Source organism: Larimichthys crocea, chromosome XXII, assembly GCF_000972845.2.
Source record: "Larimichthys crocea isolate SSNF chromosome XXII, L_crocea_2.0, whole genome shotgun sequence".
Taxonomy (NCBI): Eukaryota; Metazoa; Chordata; class Actinopteri; family Sciaenidae; genus Larimichthys; species Larimichthys crocea.
In genome coordinates, this window is record NC_040032.1 from 5,244,751 (window position 1) to 5,267,966 (window position 23,216).

At 38.6% G+C, this 23,216-nt stretch overlaps 1 protein-coding gene across 11 annotated transcripts in view; it reads left to right on the forward strand.

Annotated features, from left to right (window-relative positions):
• Positions 1-18,641: 18,641 nt before the first annotated feature.
• tcf7 (transcription factor 7) overlaps positions 18,642-23,216 on the forward strand; it is a 69,418-nt gene continuing 64,843 nt past the window's right edge. For 4 of the 11 annotated variants that reach the window (XM_027273346.1, XM_019264559.2, XM_019264564.2 and 1 more), the window contains exons 1-3: positions 18,642-19,113; positions 19,484-19,553; positions 20,958-21,064. In XM_027273346.1, the coding sequence (XP_027129147.1) occupies positions 18,931-19,113; positions 19,484-19,553; positions 20,958-21,064 (360 nt within the window). In that variant the 5' untranslated portion in view covers positions 18,642-18,930. The remainder of the gene's footprint in view (positions 19,114-19,483; positions 19,554-20,957; positions 21,065-23,216) is intronic. The other 7 variants (XM_027273347.1, XM_019264561.2, XM_019264566.2 and 4 more) reach the window with 3 other exon arrangements.

Genomic DNA, 23,216 nt, shown 5'->3' on the forward strand with positions numbered 1-23,216 from the left:
TGAAATTATAATAAACAATAGTACAAAAAAGGAAATCGTGGCTACAGAGATATGCATGTAAAGGTCCAGTGCGTCATATCTAGGGGGTGCTTTTTACAGATTATAGAAATGAAATGCAATCTTCTTAGCTATGATTTCATCAGTATGACCATCCTAAAAATAAGAAACTTTATGTTTTTGTTACCTTAAAATAAGTCCTTTTATATCTACAGACGCCTCTGGTCCTCTTAACAGAGACCATACAGTAGCCTACAAAGGAAAAACGAAACACTGGCTGGCTGCATCTGGTCTTCTTCTTCTTCGAGTGGTTCACAGCCACCATAGTTTGTCCTTTATGCCAGGTTGCTATCTGCAACTACACTAGATACCACAGATCCTACACACTTAAACTTCAAATCAACACTTTTAGTTCCTCTCAATAAACGTAAAGACTTTAAAATGGGTATAGAAAAATATTCATTGTAGTACAGTGAACTTGTTGGTGAACTTACACGTACATCCCTGTTATTCCCATTTCCTGCTTCGTACAGTTCATTGTTTTAAATTTCTTTTATTGAATGTTCTGGTTTTAACGAGGTTACATGTCAACGACTAAGCAGGAAACAATCTATGTTCATATGAAATCTATACACAATCATTTGTACATCTTACAACATTCTTACAGCACCCCACATAGTTTATAGTTCATATTTAACAAAGCGTTGGCACCAACAGTTAGGAATGGTTTTGGTGACCATATGTTCTTATCACTAATAAGAACTTGATAACTTGTAATTTGACCAACAGGCCCAAACTAACCAACAAATTTAAGAAGTCTGGGGTTTGGAGTATGTCTAAACTTTTCCATCCTATTTATCATTACTCACAAGCATCCTAACTGCATCCAGAAACACTCAAGGCAAATTTTAATTTAAAAGAAACTTCATTTATATGGCATGCTGTTCAAATAATGCATTTTGAATTCCAGAAAAACTACAAAAAGAAAGCAAATTAAATAAACGATAAAAACAAGAATGGAATGCAAACAAAGTAATATAAGAATATATAGCTCCATCTGAAGTCAACCTAGGGCAAAAACAAACCAGTCTTTAACTTTTTTTGTAATCAAGATGGTTTCCTACATCAGCGAGATGTTACTTTAATTACATGTTATGACAGATGTAATTCATACAGTCACATCTCCATTCAGTCAGGCTTCGTTAGCTAGTCTGAAGTACATTATTATCCTTCAGCTCAGTCAATGAGAAAAGTTTTGCTTTTCCTTGATCCCACTGACTTTATTTCTGATGATGCAACCTCACACCACAGTTACTCTTCCCAGACAAATACATTTTGTCAGCTACACAGCAAATCCCTAAATAAAGGTTTAATTCAAAAATGTTAAAACCCTCAACAGCTATACATCTCCACGACATTCAAATTAGTACCATATCGGCTGAATCACACAAGAAGCTATGCATCAGGAATTGTTTCCGATTGTTTTCTGTGTGTTTATAACAACCAGACAGAGCCGATGTGGAGCTATGTGTGGTGACACATTTGTCGCCATCGCAACAAGGGGCCTATAATCTTCCCAATCAGGAAAACCAGAACAAATTGGGTTGTGCAGCGCTTCCAGTGTGCCATCACTATAAATCATCATCATGACCCCGAAAATGTACAAGTTGTCGAGAACACTCTACAACAACAGGGCCTGGGAGAATAATGTTTGTTCCCAAGATTGGTCCACAAGCATTGGATGATATACTGTGAGAAGTCCCATTCACATCTATTTCTCACACACTTATTGTATGGTGGAGTGAAAGTATTTCACAACCATAGCTTACAGGATCTGGAGGCTTTGGGTTTGGCCCACGTTCTTTTTCATTACAGGGTTTGTTGGCTGTGAACAAGCGTCAGGCAAATCACTGCAATTGTTTACTGTCACTGTGAGAAAGCATGGAGCTACAAAAAAAAAAAAAAAAAAACGCCAACACAAAGGCCAGACAGTGAAAATCCTGTAATAATCTACAAATAATATAATTTTTTTTTTTGTCTATGAAACTTAGAGATTCAATAAGACTACAACTACAGCCATGCTAGCAGCTCTGTAAGGCTGTACTTGACCACACTTTTAGCATGGCAGCATGGTCAAAATAATAATGCGGATTTGCAAATAATCAGCAGGAATAATGTTTATTATGTTCACCATTATGGTCTTACATGTTAGCACTAAACCCAAAGTACAGCTTAGATAAAGGGAAAACAAAGGAAAAGTTAAGAGATCACAAAAGTTATTGCAATTCACCCTGACAGGGACATGACTACCAAATTCAATTGCAATTTATCCAAAAGATCCTATTAAGATATTTCACTCAAAACCACAAATATCAACCTCATTGTGGCACTAGAGGAAAAGTGAGAGGATCACAGGATCAAAGTTATTTTGGGTTCATCCCCCAGGGACCATGAATGCATGTACAAGATTTTGTGATAGATAGATAGATAGATAGATAGATAGATAGATAGATAGATATACTCAAAGTACGTGATCTCTTTGACCTGTTGGTAGAGTACTGAAGAAATATCACCAAAATCACCAGGAGTCATCATCTGGGGGCCATGCTTGTACAAAATATCATGGCAAAAACTCACCAGAGTAAAATGGGATTCATCCTCCTCATAAGAAATAGACTTCAATGAGTATTCATTGCACAGTTTGAACTGACTGACTGACATTGTTAATCATAGAGCCAGATTCTGTTGACGCCACTTGCATAGCTAAAAATGATGCAGATCTGTTCCCATGTAGCAACTTTTGTTCCTATAATGAACAGTTGTTTCAACGTTGCCAATAAACTGACTAACAAACAAAAAGAATACAGAAACCAATGAGGTAAAAGACAATTTTCTGGGTCATTAATTTGAACAACATTGTATTAACATGCCCTGCTGTTAAGCAGAGGTTTTGGAGATATTCAGAATTTCTGACGAAAAAAAAAGAAAAGTCATTCCATAATCTCCAGATCAGCGCCAGGTCTGTTTTCAATAATAGCACTCTAATAAGAAAAGAACGTTTTATTAAGGAGCTAAACAGCAACACAAAGCAAAGAAAATTTGATTTAATTCAGCCAATGCTCTAAGTGTGGATTATGACAAAGAAGGGAAGAATAAGACTAGACAGAAGGAGAAATGAAATAGGCAAAAGGAAGTAGTAAAATGCAAGAAAAGAGAAAGCAAGAGGGAGAAGAAGAGAGGAAAGAAAAGTAATGAGTGGAAGGCAGATGCATAGAAGGAAAGGGAGCCAGTTCAGTTCCAGTTGGATATCCAATCTGTGTCTCAGTCTCTGAGTCAAGTAAAAACCATCAAAGCTTGAGGTTTGGGGACTCAAAAGTCGGTTCAATCTCCAACCATTTCCCGCAGCCTTTCAAGGGCTGCCAACCGTTTATTTGTTTTGGATTAATGTAATTAACCCCCCCGTTCCCGGTGTCGCGCAGAAGAAGCAAGTCACAGTGAAAAGATTACAAGGCCTCTGCTTCTCATACAACTGAGCCAACCCAGCACAGTGGCTAAGACATTTCATATCAGTGGGTTATATTTTGCTTTAGCTTGACATGTAAATCGCCCTCTGACAGTTCTCATGAGCACATCAGCAGACGCTTTGCAGTCGATGCAGTAATACAATAAATTGCAGCACAGGAATGAAGAATTTTCTGCAAATTCTCTGCATTTTAGCCACCCTACAGCTGCACAGTTACTTCCAGTTTTGTTGTTTTGTTTGTCATTTAGAATGTTCAAATATATTTACTGAAGCAGTGTCTTCTCTTACAACTCATTTGGCTTTACGGAAGTAGTTAAATTCGTATAGTATCATGACAACTTAAAACTTAAAAAGAAACATTTCTTACATACAAATGAGATTTCCAATCCTGTATTGCACCATAAACAGTTCATGGTGTAGCGTTGAGTCATGTGAAAGTCTTAAATTTCAAAATATTCTATTCAAAATCTCAGAAAACTATTGACCATATAATGCAAATTCTGAAACCATGCAGTGTGTTTAAAGTGGGTTTTATGAAAGATCTTCGACTTGGATCATAAAATTTATTCAGTCAATAATAAATAAAACGACATTTCAAGTATAAACCAGGTTTTCACAAACCAACTCATCGGCCTCGCCAAGCAGCCCGGAGCAATAACTCTTCTGGCGTCTATATTTTTCATGTGACAGAAGTCACAGTAAAAATGATGTGTGAGTATGTAATACATTAGTCTTCCAGCCATAGTAAAATGTCCCATAAATCCTGAGGGTTTTCTGTTTCATACGCTACATGTCCCTTCATGAACGCAGGAAAGAAAAGTATTGTGAAGATTTGGCGATCAAACCCAGATGGGACCAAAAATCTTTTTTCAAAGTCTGGTACAATGAATAATGTGTTTTCTGACTTTGCATAAGTTGGAATAACAACTGAGAGATGCAAGTTATGGTTTGATAGTACCTTTATTTTGACTTTATAGAAATCACAATACACACATCTGAAAAATATCTTTTGAATAAAACAAACTATTTATTAGTTGATGTATTAACATCCAATGTCAATTTGTCATCATCTATAATTGTGGTTGTCCTCATCTGTTAAGTCTATTTTCAAGAGTTTTTTCAGCACTTAGAGACATGTTATAACGTTATATAATCCTAACCTTATATGTTTATATCTGTGTATGTACACTGAGAGCAATGTGAGAGCAACTGGAGTCAAACTCCTTGCATATCGACACATACTTGGCCAATAAAAGTGATTCTGAATCTGATATGGTCTTTAATTTTCAGTGAGGTTTAAAGTGAAAGAGGAACTTTAACCTTCAACAGAGAATAATGCTGCATTTTCATGCTGACAAACTACATAAACCTCCCCTCATCTGTATTCTAAAATGATGTGTTGGAGCTCACACCTTTTACTGAGGGATTAATTTCCATGTTTTACCTCAAGAGGTCAGTCTAGCTCCCCGTGCCAGCAGTGGCTGACCAACTGAACTGATGATAACTAACACTGAAGCTGGAGAAAGAGGCTGTTTTCAAAAGAAGCAGAGCAGAAACCTGAAACTCTTTGTCACAATGGTGTTAATTAAAATCTGCACGTTTCAAGGCACAGAAACAGAAACATGTTTATCTTTATGTGCATGTCATTCAGATGCTGTACCTCTCCTTCACTAAATAGGTGACATTACAATGGAATATGATATGGTACATATATATACATGCTCATCTCTTTCCTGTGATTATCTTGTTTTCGGTCATTTTAGTGCTGTACAAAGGGAGGCCTCAACCATTGCCCTTTGAGCCTGGCACCTCAAACTGTTCCTTTGACCTGCAAAGTAATTAAATAAAAGAAACATTGAGAAAATAATTTGATGCTCTTAAAAAAGCATATATAACAAGATTTCCACAGGTGTTTGATGTATTTCTGTAGTCTTTGTAACTGGACAAATTAAGAAAATATCATCTCAATTCTATTTCCAGGGCAATAATAACTGACTTAGATAACAAACAACAAAAAAAAAAATCTTTTGACAATCTAAAACATCAATAGTAGAAGCAGGCTTTGGAATCAATCCAGCTTAATGAAAGAAAAGGGTTTCCTGTGATGTCCAACAAATGTACAGGGAGAAAATCCATCAGAGAAGACACAGACACAAACAAGGTTCCACCCACGGCATCTTTGAAAGACCTGAAAGCAACGCTGCCAAAAGACATGTCGGGAAGAAAGCTGCTTGTTTTTGTCTTAAAAAATCTTTTTCACCAGTTGGGCTATGCAAGCATTCAGGGAGATCATAAGGGTGGAATTGTCTTTTTTTAGCATTTGTCACCTTCATTAAACCAGTATGTGGTTAAATGCTTAAGAATGAAATAAAATAACTGCCCTTGAAATTCTTTGGCATTGATCTTAGTGCATTTCTGACTTGAGGATTTGTCTCTTTACCTTGAAGGGAACTGTTTCTGTTGTTGATTAAAACCAATTTGTAAGGATACAAATGGATGAAAGCATTTAAAATGTTATTTCCACAACGGGCCATGAATTAACTCAAAAGACTGACTCTGTAAGCTTTCAGTGCAGTTTGCAGAAGTCCTCTCTTTGAGTCTTTGCCTCCTCTTTCCATTGCTGCTGCCAGTTTGCTAGAGAAAACACTGAATTGCCAGGATGTTTTCTTTGTCCTTGCACGACACTCCCTACATTTGACCTTGGCTTCAGATGAGGCTGTTTGGGCTCTCTGTGATGCTAAGGAAATTTAACAACATCACAAAGAGCAGGGGGAACTATGAATACTCTCTCTCTACTACAACCTTCAGTACTGAAATACGTTTCACATTTAATCTGTGCGATAATGTTCTTGTAGCTACAATGATGTGGATGTACCTTGCAAGAAACTAACACACGACTGTGCACAAATTACAACATTTATCCTCTTTGTGTCTATTTTTACATCTTTGGCATTAGCAAGAGACTTAATTCTGCATCTATGTCTTATCTGGGCTTTCTTATGTTGCATGTTATGCAGGAATATATCATCCTGATCAGCAGGGTCAGCTCACACTCTAACTGTTTTTTTCTGTTCATATAAACACTCCACAGAGTGCGTTCAGTCTCTGGTAAAAGATTTTACTCATGTCATCACAGTCCTGCAGAATCCGTTGCATCTCCAAATATCTCAGGTTCTCAGGGAGAGGGACGTTTTCACGTTTGTGTGGATCATGACATTTTGCCATCAGTAGTCTGACTCCATATTTTCTGCATGTATAGTGAAGTGACAATTACTATAAAGAAAGGTTTATATAAGCCACTGGTTCAGTGCTGAAGTGAAATACAAACCCAACTTTAACAAAGGTTACCAGCCTCTGTATTTATGTATTTATTATTATTTATATTAGTCATTTATTTATTTAACTGTTTAATGTTAAGAATATATGAGGGACTTACCTGAATATGATTGTTATTGGATATGAACCCATAATGCACTCTGAACTGATACGAACAGCATCTGCTGTCTTTTCACAGTCACGTTTACCCTCAACATTAAGGACAATACATACATTCACATACAAGCTATTAATTAGAAAAATATAAAGAAGATTAAAAAAGATGCACAAGCAGATATTAAGTATATATTTACACTATGTTTTTTAAATGAAGAAGAGCTGAATGGTTTTGTGTAGGAAAGCATTCACCAGATGTGTCAGTGACTTTCTCATATTTCATCACTCATCACACTTCGGATCACCTTTATTTCCCACACACTTAAAGTGTAACACATGAAGGCCGTAGCTTTGCATTACACCCCTAGTACATTTAGTGCAATGACAGGTCATCCACCCATTTCCCATTACTGCTTGTCTTTATCATGCTCACAGGGGGCTGGAGCCAAACCCAGCTGGCATTTGGCGAGAGGCGGGGTACACCCTGGACGAGTCCCTAGTTCATCACAGGGCTGACCTACAGAGACAAACGACCATTCACGCTCATGTTCACACCTACAGGCAATTTAGAGTCACCAATTAACCTGCATGTCTTTGGACTGTGGGAAGAAGCCAGAGTTCCCGAACATTTAGGCATGGGAAGAGCATGAAAAAACTCCATACAGAAAGTGTGGAATAAAGAAACTTTGTGAAAATGTACTGTATATGGCAGATTCATTTGAGCTAGGATGCATTTTATTAGCCTAAGACACAGGAGGATTCTTCTATGGGTTGTTAAGTTGATTGACAGACTTTCCTCCTACTAGCACCTGACTGACATGATTTGAACCGATGCTCTTTGAAAGAGTGCAGGCTTAAAAAACAAAATCCACAACACGATACAATGCTGTTATAATTGACACATTAAAATGCATCAGTAATAGATTCTTTTTGGCTTCATGTTGTTGTTTGATGTATTGTTGTATCCCCGGTATATCAGATGACATTTGGAGCTACGTGGTTTTTATTGGACAGAACTGTCAGATGTGATTAATGCTTTGTGGGAGAATAAATCAGTGGTGTTTCAATTGAGGATCTGGAAATTACACTTTTTTCACCCGTTTCCACTAATTACTACTTCATTCTTCAAGTAATGTTTAAGTGTGTGTGTGTGTGTGTGTGTGTGTGTGTGTGTGTGTGTGTGTGTGTGCTCACGCACATACATGTAGAGTGCAAACTACTACATGTGTTTGCTGCTTCCATGCAGATGTTTGTCTGCACACATGTATGCCCGTACTGTGCGGCCGATCCCGAATCCTTGATCTTCAACTACATGAACAGGCATGGAAACACTCACACACATACACATGCGCACTCACAGACACACACAAACACACATACACATGCACATAGACTCACACACCCACTCCCCAAACCTAAACAATGATCCATCATACGATTCCACATCCTCCTCTGGGCCACATCAGTCCCTTTGCTGCGGAAAAACTGATCCCAGAATCGGCTGCTAACTGTCAACTGCAGGACTCTGAGCCGCCCACTCACCACTAGAAAGAGACCACTGTGGACGCATGCATTTAATAGGCCTGCCATCAGGGTAAATGGAGGCTTAGTTTGAGAGTGCTCTGATCTCTCTCTGGATTTGTGACGCTCCTCTTTAAAAAAAAAAAAAAAACCCCAAGGAGAGTGAATACAATGGTGGATTTGTCGAGGCTGTAATTGTGATTTTAGTTTTAGTTTTGTTCCTTGTCATTGTAGGTGAATTGTCTGGCATGTCGTAGCTGTCATCAAGGGCTTGTGTGTGGCGTGCGGTGTGTGTGTGTGTGTGTGAGTTTGCTCACATACATGTAGTTCTCTGCTCTTTTCTCTGGACACACGGAGCCACTAGAAGTGGCTGTTGGAAAAACATCCAACCAAACTGAGATGACACCACCTGGAAAACTTGGTTTCCCATTAAACCACTTAAAACACTGAAGAACATCAGCAAAATATTTTTTTTGTGTGTTTTAATGGATGGATGCAATATGTCAATGTGTGTGTGTGTGTGTGGTCATCATTAGCCACCACTACCCTTGAGCTGCCCACTGCACCAGTATGGACATGGCCACCCACACTCTCTGCCCTACTCTACCATTTATATTAAACTCCACATAATGGACCATCTGGGGACTCTGTATGGCTAAATCATTAGCATCACCACAAGTTCCTCTTTGTGCCAGTTAAAACGTGTCTTTCTTTTTCTTTTCTTCTTCTTCTTTTTTTTTTTTTTTTTTACTATTTTCCAGTCTTGCCAGCTGAGTCACCCAATATGCAAAGGTGGACGCAGCTAAGACAAATGTTGAGATTTGGTTCAGTGACAGTTTTAAACAACATGGTTTTCATGGGAGGCTGCAAACAGGGAATGGGTGTGCGAGTGAGTTTATTCTAAAAGTATTATAAATCTGTTACAGCTCTTCCAAGGCGAGTAAACTGAAGTAAAAAGGACGAAATGTATGATAGAAAGTCAGCTGCAAGAAGGATATTGCAGCTAAAATACGTTGGTTTGGTAATAAAAACGCTGCAAAGTAGCTGAGTTTTGAAATGTCACTAAAGACAACAGAGACAAACAATTGCTTTATGTTACAGCTGAGGAGGATGAGTGTGTCAGGAAAGAGCAATCATATTTTAAACTGTTCCATCGCCGTCAAAAATTTAGTAAATTTTATTGTGGTCTCACCATTGAAAGCAGATGATCTCTTGTTTCTTTTTTCCTAAATTCATCGGAGGCCAAAACCAACAAGGCAAAATTATGCAGAAGCAATGCAAGATTTAAAAAAAAAAATATTATAATAAAATTCATAAAAAACCAAGTATATCTCTGACATCAAACAGTAAATAAATGAGACCATAGCGGAGAAGACAAGCTCAACAGATGAATAGAATAAGACTTTGATTATTAACATCCTGTTTCATGCAGTGTGTTGTGTTCTGGTAGATGAAGCTCTGGGCAGAACCTTCATCAGAGACAGAGTCGGGCCTCTCTGGCTGTGGTGAACACACTAACCACTAATATCAGGTTGGTTCAGCAGAGGAGAACAACAGCACGGCCACACTAACCAGACAGCTGCAGTTTTCTGCATCACAATATGCTGGAAGAGGGATTAGCCACTCAGCTAGCATAATAACAACAACAACAATACTGATGACAATAGTAGAAATAATTATCATAATTACACTAAGTCCACTATACAGCTACAGCCACAGCTGCTAACATAAAAAATACTGTATACTGTGGCTGATCATCGGATATTTTATTTGTAAATCTTTTTTAGAAACAAAAGTTTTAATGTTGTGGAGAATTGAAAAAAAAGATGAGATGTAATTAACAATACTGACCTATCATCAATCATCAAACAGTTATATGGCTCTATGAGGCTGCAATGTGGCACAACAGTGCGTAGTGCAGATTTTGTGATATCTAGCAGTGCATTTGCTGATCACAACCCCTTCGCCTCACCCTCCCCTTGTAGGTATGAAGGGGAAACTATTGAAGCCACAAAATGTGCAGAAAAATGTTAATATCTAAAGCCAGTGTTTAGTTTGGCCATTCTGGGCTACTGTAGAAACTTGACAGCTCAACATGGTGGACTCTGTGGAAGAGGACCCACAGCATCTGTAGATAGAAAAGGCTCATTAGGCACTAAGGTAACAAAAACATGATTCTGATCTTTATAATATTTTATAATCACCTGAAGATGATAATAATAAAGCTTTAGGACCTTTAAATTGACAAAGAAAAACTACAGCAGTAGCTGGAGACATAAAACATAAACGCATAAACGCATAAAAATGAACAGTATACATTTTGTTTCCGTAAATAGATCTCTGATGCTTTAAGTGTTGGTTGTTGGATAATTGAACCTAAACAATTACATGTGTGTTTAAGAAAGGCTCTAATTACAGATGAATATTTTTCACACGGGCCTACTCTTTGACATTCATCTTGTGTGGCTGTCACTAACATATTTCATATTTGGTTTGGTCATTTCATGCAGAAGGAAATCAAAATCATGAAACAAACCACTTTAGAGGAAACCATTTCAAGTTGTGAGAGTAATGTGAGCATTTTTGAAGGATATACGCAGTTTTCTTGAGGATTTCTTAATTAGTGTGCTTTGAACTTTGCGGAGGTTATGAGATCTAACATCCCACTGAATACTGATCTGTGGCTAATTTATTGCTTCACGAGTTTCCTTTATTATGTTGGACATAAGATGCTCAATGTACTGTATGTCAAACCATGAAATCGCTTATCCTTATAGTCAAATATTACCATAATTGTCTCTACCGCCGCAAGCACTACTACTACAGCTGCAACTAATACCAGTCAGTACAACAGAAATATGACATGATCTGACTAAAATGGAAGAAGATGGAAGAGCAAATAAGAAGGGTTTAATGTGAAGTAAATCATACAATTGGGCAAAATAAGTCTACTAAATCTTTGAGGAAGTTGATATGATGTAAATCCAAAGGAATATGATGTTTTAAGGACTGGTAGTTTCATTTGAATGTGTTTAAGTTTGCTAACTTTATCTTAAAAGCCTTAAAAAAGAAGCCAGACAGACAATTTAATTCATTTTTTCCTTTGATTTCTCCACTATAACTATTGTGAATGTTAACCGAATATTATAACAGTGAGATATGATATGCCTCTAGGTGTAAAGTAGCCTTGTAGCACTTCTTAATTTCTTGATTTTAATTTTTTTTAAATAACTTCTTCTTTGCTGAATTCAAATGGTGGGAATTGATATCATCATGGGTGAAAACATGCAATGGAAAAATGAAAAAAGTTTGTTTCCTTTGCTACCAAGCTGCAGCTTTGTGGTTCATCAGTGTGTGCGCGTGTTTAGAGTTCGGCTGATTCAAATCTAATGTATCAAGCTTTAAGTAGCAGCCATGTAGCCTCAGAGATTACACTGTTTTCACTCTTCACTTTTTCTTCTTTTTGTTTTTGCAGAAGTGTGTGTTTGAGGCGCTCTGTGGTAAGAGGCTGCATGTGCACATCCTCATGCGTGTCTCACATATGCATGTTTCTGTCTTTCTGTAAATGACGTGTGTGTGCGTGTGTGTGTGTGTGTGTGTGTGTGTGTGTGTGTGTAAGGAGTGAATGACTTGGCTCCACATCAAAGGCCCCCGCGAGTCTCTGCATTAACGAGGCCCTTTGTTCCCTGCCTCCCAGATTACAGCACGTCTCTCCCTGTGCTGCCAGTGAGCAGTGTGTGTGTGTGTGTGTGTTTGCAGAGAGAGAGAGAGAGAGCGAGAGAGAGAGAGGGAGAGAGGGAGAGAGAGTGTGTGTGCAGGGCACAGTAACCTGTAGACCGAAGACTGAAGGCCAAGGTCTGATCCTCCTCCTCATCATCATCATTCTCATCTAATGGAACCAAAAAGAAAGCTGATGCAAGGAAAATTACAGTTTTTCACTCAACTCCATGAACTGGTTTAATTTTTTGGAATTCTGGAGAAAACTTTTATTTTTTCAATGTCTTGCTTTTATAAATGCTACCCAACATTATGTAATTCTCAGCTAATGACTTCAGGCTAGTTATCTGTTATCAACTTATTGTCGATGTACTCATTTTAGCTGAACAAACAAACAAAGCCTATCACAGAAAATTGCTCTTTCAGGCATATGGCTCTTGTGCAACGCATGTGAAATAAACAGAACGGCATTAAAAAGTTCCTTCAAAACAGTAGGCGTATGAAATAAAAACAGTGATCAGACATACATACAGTTTATTTGTAACATAAACGTGAAGAAATAACAACTTATCAGCAGCCTGTCATGGAATACATTTCAAAAATAATCCTCCAACCACTCGACCTGCCTTCAAACGTGATGCTTCAACCTGCAAGATCACCTCATCTCACCTCAATCGGCTCAGCAGTGCACTGACACAAACCTCGTGGCGTGTGTTTGTAGACACAGTGTGGCGCAGAAGCTCTTTACTGCTATTTCCAGTCACTATCAGACCTGTTTTTCATAAGCCGGGGCACGATTTGTTAATGCACGTCTTTAAAAGGTTCATGAACTGAAGCGGGCCTGAGCGGAGATGGAGCTGTTCCAACCACAGCTCGCTTGTTCTTTCCTCTGAGTACACAGGGAGAAGCGAGCACAGTTTTGTTCCAGAGATATATATTGTTTAAATTTTTAAAAAACGAAAGGCTGCCTCTTTTGGGGGGGTGGAATATCCTCTTACACAGTGACAGATAAGACTATCATTGGAACGGATTTGATGCAACTCATCAGTCGAGTCTTCAGTTACCAATGAAAAGTACAGTTTTATAGTTTGGATCTTAAATTTGGCCAAATCTGTCGTTAATCCAGATTACAAAGTGTATATAAATGTATTTGAAATTGATCCCCAGCTTTTATTTTTATGTATCCTTAACTCGAGCTGTGATATTTTTTATGTAGTTGCTGAACTTTCTGCTTGGTTTGTTTTAAGTTGCTCAGGATAAGACCAAAATGTACATTCATTGCATTTTAGCTCTCACATTGAACCCAAAGTCACAAATAAAGTGCTTGCATCTTCATCCACTGATCCTCCACTGAAGACCAGCGATGTGTTTTCAAAGCTCTTTTTCCTCCACTGTTTATGTTTGTTGATTTCACCCCCAAAGCCCTCCTCAGATCTGTGATATCAGCTCATAAATGTTTGATAAGGAGCTAACGAAGAGGTAAAGGGACTCTGCGCTCTGCTAAATCAAAAGAGAAAGACACATATCAAATCAGCAAACACTCAGCAAACTAGAACTTGAACAAGCCTCATTATCTGGCACAAGATTTAGGTCTTATTTTGCTTCACCAGTGTCTCTGCTCTGTCGGTCTGTGAGTGATTCCACAGGAGGACGTGCAGGTTTGGTGCCTTGCTCAAGAACATTCTACGACTGGAGGAAACTTTTTTCTCTGTTTCATTTTTCACTCCAAGATGTAACCTTTATTCTTTGTGGTAAAGTGTGCTGCAGCTGCTACTAATGTTTCCACCTCTGTGTGCCACTTCTTAAATAAGTGTTTGAAATTCTGAAATGATTCACAGGGTATTCAGCCTCCTACAGACATCAAACCCACCTTTAGGAGCTACGTGGCATCCCATCAATGGACTACTTAAGTCAGCCTCTTTGTTCGAATAAAAAGCTTTGCTCAAATTTCAGACAGTCTCTAATAGCAAAACTCAGACAACACATAAGATAAGTACGAGTAAATAAAGGACTCTAACACATGTGATTCATTTGATTAAAACCTGGGTGACACTTATTCCTCTACGTAGAACATAAAAATAATCTTCTTTAACATTTCAATGTTTTTTGCATGCAGACTGGTGGCTATCTTGGCCCACTTAATATTCTAAAACAATTAAACATAAATCTGTCATAATCTTTAATCTCACTTAAACCACTTTACTATTTCATCGCATAAACTTAAACACAAAATAAAACCGTTGTAAAGATTTGTTGAGGTTCCACATTGCTGTCTGGATGCAGCCTTGGAAGGACATGGTTTTGATTGTAGGAAAACTACCAATAAAAAGCACACAAGTGGTTCCAGTTAAGAGCTGTTCGCTTGGATGTGGCTTAACCCCAATGAAAGGACATGATTTAATTACTCTGCCGCTTTAATGCGCCTGATGTTTCTTTAGAAAGCACAGTATATATAATCTTTTTTTGAACCAACTGTGATTCATCTTTGAAAAAAAAAAGACATGTTAAAGAAGAAACATTTACCCCACCAATGATTGAGCAACGGAAAGAGACTCATTGAAATGATCTTCTCATGTAAAATGAGTCTTTTACACACTAGCAGCGGAGTCGATGTTTGTCTGTTGTGCTCTGTAAATCTGTTTCTTTAAACAAATGTTTGGGTTCAGGCGAGAGCAAAAGACGTTATCTTGTTTCCTCTTATACTTCCTGTCACCACTGTGACGATCCCCATCTCTTTGGTTTGTGGCCCCTTAAATGAAAGCAAGGTGTACTCAGGCCCCCACTCGTCAACAGGTTGAATGTACCAGTTGTGCACATTTCAACCAGAGAGTTTCACTTTATTCAAATATTTTTTAAAAGATTGAGGACATAAAATCATTCAGTAATTCTAAAATGTTCATGACCTCTCAGATTACTCCTGTAAGGGTCCAGTCCCCTCCAACAGAATTTTTTCTTTCACTTTTCGAGTTGACATTTTATGTTTGCTATGCACTTTGAATTGTATGTTCCAGCAAATATTTTTAACCAGAACATGTATATGACATAAATAATATCTTTAAATGTTAGCGTTACTGCAAAGTCAGGTATGTTTCGTTTCGCTACATGTCTGTAAGCTTTACATCAATGAAAACATACACATCTTTGCATCAAACACATTTCCTTTATCAGAACAACCGCAGTTATTGCCTTGTTCGGATATAGCACGCGCATCTTTCTCTGTGTGTGAAAAGCTCACCTTCTGGGGTCACAGCAGCTATGCATCCTTTTGTTTTCTGTCTGCGCTGCTTATCTTTTCTATCTGCTGCATGTATCCTTATTTGGCCTTTCCTCCCCGCAGATGATGTCTGATGTCACGACAGTCAGAGTTCGAGAGATTGTGTAGATAATGAGAAAGGATGCTCATGGTGTGGGCGAGTCCCAAAAACTCTGCACTGAAAGGGTAGTGTGAACTTAAAATATGACTAAGATCTGACAAGAATAATTAAACGACTCATAGTAAAAAAGTGTGTGTGTGTGTGTGTGTGTGTGTGTGTGTGTGTGTGTGAGTGAGTGTGTGTGTGAGAGAGAGAGAGGCAGAGACAGATATAAAGACAGAGAGTGTTTGTAGGTCAGCGCACCTCAAAATATGTCAAGAGAGAAAGCGTGCAGAGAGAGAGAGTGTGTGTTCATTTCTGGATTTTTGTTTCGTGTGTCTATCTGTGTGCGAGAGACACACAGGCTGACCATAGCCTACAGTCTAAGTTGAACCTGTGATCCCATGTGATGAATGTGCGTAACTATCAGCACAGATATTCATGGGAAACTGTGTTAAGTATCAGAGAGGGGCGAGCTCACGAGGCAGTGTGGCCCATGCAGGAGAGGTGCTGTCTCTCTGGAAAAACAGCTGTCTATATTTAATCAAGGCGAATAAACAAGGAGTTTAAACAACTCATTTATAATTTAGATTTGCATACATTAAAACTGCTCATTTTAATCTTTTTATTAATATGCATTGACGATATTGTATAAATATGCAGTTTTATGCAAATACCAGGCCCATTTTCTGTTTGTATTTAATTCTGTTTCCCAGCTGTGGATCATCATTTTCATTCAAGGCAACCGACTCAGATTAAGTCACGTATTAAGTCACAGCATGGGAGTGTATAAATATTTCTCAATTAAAAACTCTGAAGACCAGCTATGCTACTGTATCAGCATTAAAAATGCATTGGCGTTGGGAGGAAAATAGAGGAAGTTTGATAAGAAATCAGAACTCAGAATTCTACATCTTTGAACTATGTTTTTTCTTCCATCTTTCCCTCCTCCAATCAAGTAGTTGCAATAGCTAACACTTTTTGGAGACTGTAACAAAATCTGGGGGATGTAAGGACCAGCCAAAAACATGCTGTGTATCTGTTATTGATGAGCATGCCATGCCTTCTGATGTTTTTTTTCACAGCATGTCCTACATTTTTCTGTATCTCGCCAGAGCTGCCACTTTTCTGTCCATACAAATGAGGAGTTTTGTTACAAAATGTGAAAACTAGCAAGTGAACAGTTTGACAGCAGCCACTACAAAAGGACTGCTGCGAGAGGAGTAACACTCACAATACATAATTACCAACGTTAAACTTGATACCCCTCAAAAATAGTAACATTTGATGCTAGTCAGGCATTTTTAAATAGAAATATTCTCACGTTCATCTTTGTATACTAATGTATAATAATATAATCATCAACCTTTGAATGCAGCACTCATGACAAGGCACATGTCTAATGAGAACCAATCACAGAAAAGAGAGGGCAGGGTTTCACACACAAGAGACAGCTGATAGGATCCACTGCCTCCATCACCACACACAAAGTGAAAGCTAAATATTTCTGTGTGAAAATAGCAGCTATCAGTTTGATAAGATAGCAAAATGTTGCATGTTGTCAACAGATGAAAGAAATTGATGTAAGTATAGAATAAAATGCACAGTGAAGAGATCTGCAGTTTATTCTCCCATATTCCATTATCAGACACAGAATACCTCACTATCTTGCGTGTTCTTAATGTTAATCTTTATATTTATTATACATAATGTATGAGGGCTGATAATATTCTACAGCCAGTGACTGGTTGCAAAAATGCTAAATTGAAATACTCAAATGCAGGAAGTAAAGAAAAAACAAGTTTTCTATCTTTTAAATTCAGTGTTTATGTGTATAGAACCAATGCTGCAATACAAGTCCCTTTTAGATGAGTTGTGCAGATGCATTTGATGGAGCGTAGCTGATAAAAAGAAATCTATTATTTGTAAATTTTAAGATCCTAAAATTAATGATTATACATTAATGCTGTAGGATTGTTATACTTTAAGGTTTAATTCAGGTGAATGTGAAGTAGAAACCACCTCAGCTCAGAAAAACCCAGTAAAGAGCAACATTTGACAAAAATGAGCTGACTCCACGCAAAAATATTATTTCCCACATTTTATTGTGAAAATTAGTTTTCGCTCCTCCCAGTCATTGTCATTTGGCAGTAATTTCATTTTACAACAAGAAGAGATTCTTGTGCAAACTTCACTTTAGGATTATGGCACCAAGGCTTTGTGAATTATTATCATTTCAATATTGTAAATAAGAAATGAAAATGTTAGCAGTAAAACCGAGTGAAAAAATAACTGTATGCAGTTATTTAAAGATCAGTGGTGGAGTATGTACTTTTACTACTTACTGAAATAAAAGTAGCAATATCACACTGTAAAAGTACTAAAATTAAAAGTCCTTTAAAATGTTAATTTTTTAAAAGCATCAGTAGCAGCATGAACTATGTAAGTATCAAAAGTAAAAGTGTTGAGTGCAGAAAGAAGTCAATGTGAATGTGTTATATTATACTTTTGAAATATTATTAATGCATTAATGTGTGCATTGCATTTTATTGTTGTAAATGGATGCAGCTAATTTTAACTACATGTTACTCAAGAAGATACTCAAGAACTACCTCAAATGTGTACTTCAGTGCTTATTTTATAAGATCATTATAATTTGTATGCAAAATCTTACATTGTACAGTAACCATATCTGCTACATAAATGTATTGGAGTAGTAGTACAGTGGCGTGAAATGGGAATACCCGAGTAAAGTACAAGTAGCTCAAATGTGTACATAAATACAGTACTTGAGTAAATATACTTCCACCACTGGAAATAAGGAAAACACAGATTTACATATATATTTCCCGAAACTGCAATATTAAACAAAACAATCAGATGTTGACATTTTTCCTATAGTGTTAGAATATTTGTTTGACTTTTAGTGAAGTTTTGGTGGCAAAACGCAGCAGCCCAGGGGACCGTGGATAGTGTGAACACGGCCCTGGAAGTCATGAATAATGCCTGTTCAGCTGAGCTCGGGGAGGTGATGTCTCTTTAAGAGACTCAGCCCTCTGCCGAAACAATCGTACAACCCCCCAACAAGTCATCGGACCTGTCAATCATCCGGTCGGCGCCCTTTGATGTCGGGACTCCTCTCCTTGTCTTGGGCTCAAATGAGCTGTTTGCTGTTGTAGGGAAACATTAGTCCTCTACCAACCAGCAAGCCACATCTCAACTTTTTTTTCTGCATGTGGTGGGGGTTTCTACACTTTGGAGGCGCCCTAGACTGAGGAGATTTAACAAAACCTTTGATTCTTTTCTTTATTTATACTTTTTTTTTGGGAGGGGGGGTTATTAATATTTTTAAGTCTATCATATATCGCAGGGTGGGGGGAAGTAGACATGCCTCAGCTCAGCAGCGGCGGCGGGGACGACCTGGGAGCGAATGATGAGATGATAGCGTTCAAAGACGAAGGGGAGCAAGAGGAGAAAATCCAAGAAAACGCGTTTACGGAGAGAGACCTGGCCGACCTCAAGTCCTCTCTGGTGAACGAGTCGGAAATAAATCAAAGTCCGAACGCAGCGGTAGGTGGCACGGAGTGTGTGTGTGTGTATAACACAGAGAGAGTGTGTGTGTGTGTGTGTGTGAGAAAGCTTGTTTTATTTTACACGCTGCTGACAAGCGTTGAATGAGAGCGAGAGAGAAAAAAGTGCGCTGTGAAATGCCTTCAGGGTTACAGTAGTAAAAGTTCCCAGGCTACCAGAGGTTTACTACAATACAGGGATGCCAAATCATAAAAAAAACACGCCATAAAGTATGAGAAAGGTTGTTTTAAACTCACTCTCACACTCTTGGACACTGTTTTTCTTCGGAGGGGTTTGTATCGCCCCTTTTCTGAACTTTCTCCCGGAGTGTCTCATTCCCTCCCCCGTGTTTGTTGTCGGTCCTTTGCAGGCGGTCAGACGGGGACAACAGGGCGAGCAGAGGGGCTTCGCAGAGAAACACCGGGAGCATCTCGACGGTGGTAAGAAAGAAACATGTACACACTCGCTCTCGTCTCATAGCCACTACTGTCTGTGAAAACAGCTGAGAAACCCCCTCCTCCACCAGCGACCCCACCGTGTCAAAGAAGTGAGGAGTATTTTGGTCACGGGGGGACACGTGTTGCAGCATTTTTAAAAACAACAACAACAACTTCAAAGAGTCGTTTTTCAGGTGTACACTGCAAAAAGATGTCCACGAACGTGTTCAGCTCTGCAGTTTATCTCTCGCATCTATGGCTTGGCGGAGAGATTTCCTCTTGTTTCTGTTTCGAGAGAGAGATTCATGTTGTAAAGCTTGCTTTACATGTCAGTTTTAACAAGTTACAACTTGGCCTTGGATGTATTTACATGGGTGAGACCTGCCCTTTTTTTTTTTTTTTTTTACTGTGATGTGTCAGGATGCATAGATTTCCAGATTTTTTTTTTTTTTTTTTTGCAGTGTAGGCTCTTGCCAGACTTTGCCAAAAGTGGGGTCAGCCAGGGTCCTTGAGATGCTTATTTAAGGGTTTTCTTTTAGGGTTGCCACCCAAAAGAACAGACCAAATTTCCCTTTCCCTCCCTAGAAGAAGGCACATTTAGAGAATGTATACATGCCGGTTTTAATTACAGGCGTCACTGTAGGCTGTGCTCGCTTGTGTAACTCATCGCAGCCGTTTCTCAAAGGGAAAAATTGAGCAAAATCTATCATCAAATGTGGATTTTAAGCATTCAAAACCCCCAAAGATGAAAAATCTTGCTGGCTATGAATGATGCTGATTGGAATAATTTGTGTTCTGTCACCCTGGGACCATATAAAAACAAGTTTTAGCACCTTTTGGAGAAGGTTAACAAATGACAGGGAAAAGGGTGGGACAGTAAAAAAAAAACTTTTGTCTCTGTGTTTCATACACAACAGGTATAACCTAGTCATAGCTGACCTGCAGAGAGGCCTCTGATGCTTATTATGGGGTGGTGGTGAGAGATAAATTAACACATAGGCTACAGGAGTTCACGCCTCTCAGACTAGGTGGCGGTTGTAACGCTTTTGTCTCATGTATTGTCGTCTGGTGCTCATACAAGGATATAACATGTAGTAACCAGAACACTTGTAAATAGTTGACCTACTTTGTATGCACGTTTATTTTGGATGTCAGGTTTTTCTTTTTGTTCTGAGGCACATAGCTAAATCTTTAAAGCAGCGTCGTGGGAGTAAGTATGAGATAATATTTAAGTTTTAATCCTTATAGGGTGGATACAGTGTTTCATCCATTCCATAAGAAACTTATACATGAATTCAAACCTTATAAAACGATATATGTCCTCTTAGAGAGCATTAGAAGTTTCTTATTTAAAGTAACATTTTTAAAATGATTGACTTTCTAACTCTTTTTCCTGTCTGACCTCAGTGTCAAAGCACCAAGATGGAGGCATGTACAAGACGCCGACGTATCCAGGGTATCCGCTCCTGATGCTGCCCGACCCTTACTTCCCCAACAGCTCGGTTTCTCCATCTGTAAGTGCAACTCTGTTTTAATTCTCCTGCGGGCTGATGTGCATCGGTCACTGTTTAGTCTCCTCATGGTTTCTTGTGTCAGCAGCTGAGGGCAGTCTGAGGTCCTTATCTGTTCCCTGTTTACGTCCTACTTTGGTGCAAGTTTGTGCACTTCTGCTCCTATTTGTATTCTTTCTTGGAACTGAGTCCAAACACTGAACACATGGTTTTGTGCTTCAGGAGGGGATTTATGTGATCAAATAATATTCATCGTTGGTGCTGAAAAACAGAAACATACACCCGGGGATGGAGATGTTTAGAGCTTGGTGGTTGCTGGCTAGTGTTTTTTTGTATTTTATTTTATTTTTTCTGGCTAAGGTAAATAGATCCTCAGTAGGCAAAACTTGATATTAACAAACAGAGATGATACAGACGGATAAAGTGTTGGTGATTTTTCTGATCTTTTTGGATAAAGGCGTGAGCATTAATTTTGGGTATTTCTGCTTTTTCCTTTTATAATTTTAATTTAATTTGTTGTGGATCTAGTCTTGTAAATTAGTGAACCGCCACTTGCATCAGCTTAAAAATCTGCAGTGTCTTTACCTGTTGGATGGGCTCGGCACACTATGTCCTCATTTATAATATTTCAAACATTTACGTCTTACAAAAATAGTATTTTTATCTCTATATACTGATTTTATTTTTGTGGTTCCTTTGTGGTGAATCAAATGTTCCTTTCACAGTCATGCTCCTTTTAGATATAGTAATATGTGATTGAGATTCCGTTTATGGCGTACTCCATAGTCGATAAAGAAACAAGAAATGAGGCAAAAAAGGCAGAATCATATCAGAATCACAGCACTGCAAATCACTCACAAACTTTACATGAGTTCTAATTTAGCTTTGAACTGTGCTGCCTCCCCTCCGACTGCCTCATGAAATAGAGCGGTATTTAAAACATGCTCGGCGCCGCAGCCTCATGAGGAAAACCAGAGAGAGAGCTTGTTTTTGTTTACGCCTTTGCTGAAGCTGGAATATGATTGATGTCGTCATCACGAACCGTTTCACGTGACGTTTTCCATCTGTGTGTACCGTGCACAAATGACAAGAGGTTTGTTGCTGCCTTAATAGCTGTTCTGAGTGTTAAACCGTTGCAACAAACACCAGAAAGACTCGTGGACGGATTTCAAGTCGGTAGTATCACTCATCCAGCCAGACAGCGTTAAAAAATTCATCATAAAATCCCTTCAAGTCACCCATAAGAACGAATATCCATGGATGGGCTGACTAATTGCACCAAACATGAGCAGTTGTGCCTAATTCATATTTCACGTGCTGTGTAATCCTGTTGCCTGAATTAACCCCCTGCTCGAGCAGACAAGACATTGCTAAACAGCAGAGATGTCTGTTTATGAGATCACATGTACGGTAGGCTGATCTAATGTGAGGCACAGTGAATTAGGAATCTGCTGTAACACAAAATCAGGTTTATGGCCAGAAAATGTGATTTGCTAATGACACCTTGAAGTCTCTAAGTGTTTTACCACAATGTCCCCTTCAAAGTCCAGGTCAAGACCCGGCGGCTAGTCATGGGAAATGTGAAATGGGTCACTGAAGGGTCAAAGAAAAAAACAAAAAAAGGATGACTATCTCAAAGTAAAATAATTCCTTGAAAAACCTCAAGCTCCCCACATTGTTTTAGAAAACAATTTTTTCAAGCTCTAGTCTATGAAAAAACAAACTGTAATTTTAGCATCGAGGCTTTCTGCGAACGCAGCGTCTTAGCTCCACCGTAGTCGACAAAAGGTTAATGTGTTTATACCTGAGTAATATATCTGTGTGACTTTAAGCTGCCTGGTTTGAACTTGCTCGCCTGTTCAAAAAAGGTTAGGTACAAACTTTGTCTTTGTTTTTCTTGGTATAGGAAAATCCTCGACGATAATCGTTGCACTTGTTGGGTCTAACGCCCGAAGGTGCGTTTGTTTGCGAGAGCGGCACGTGTACGCACGACAGCATTCTCCCAGGAAATCACATTCTGTAACTCTAAGCCTGTTGTTCATACCCCCTACACCGAATAGAAGTGAATGAACTACTAGTACGAGAGAGCGTATTCATATTTCCTTGAACATCCTTTGTACTCCTCATTGCATAACGCGGCACATCCGGCATCGTG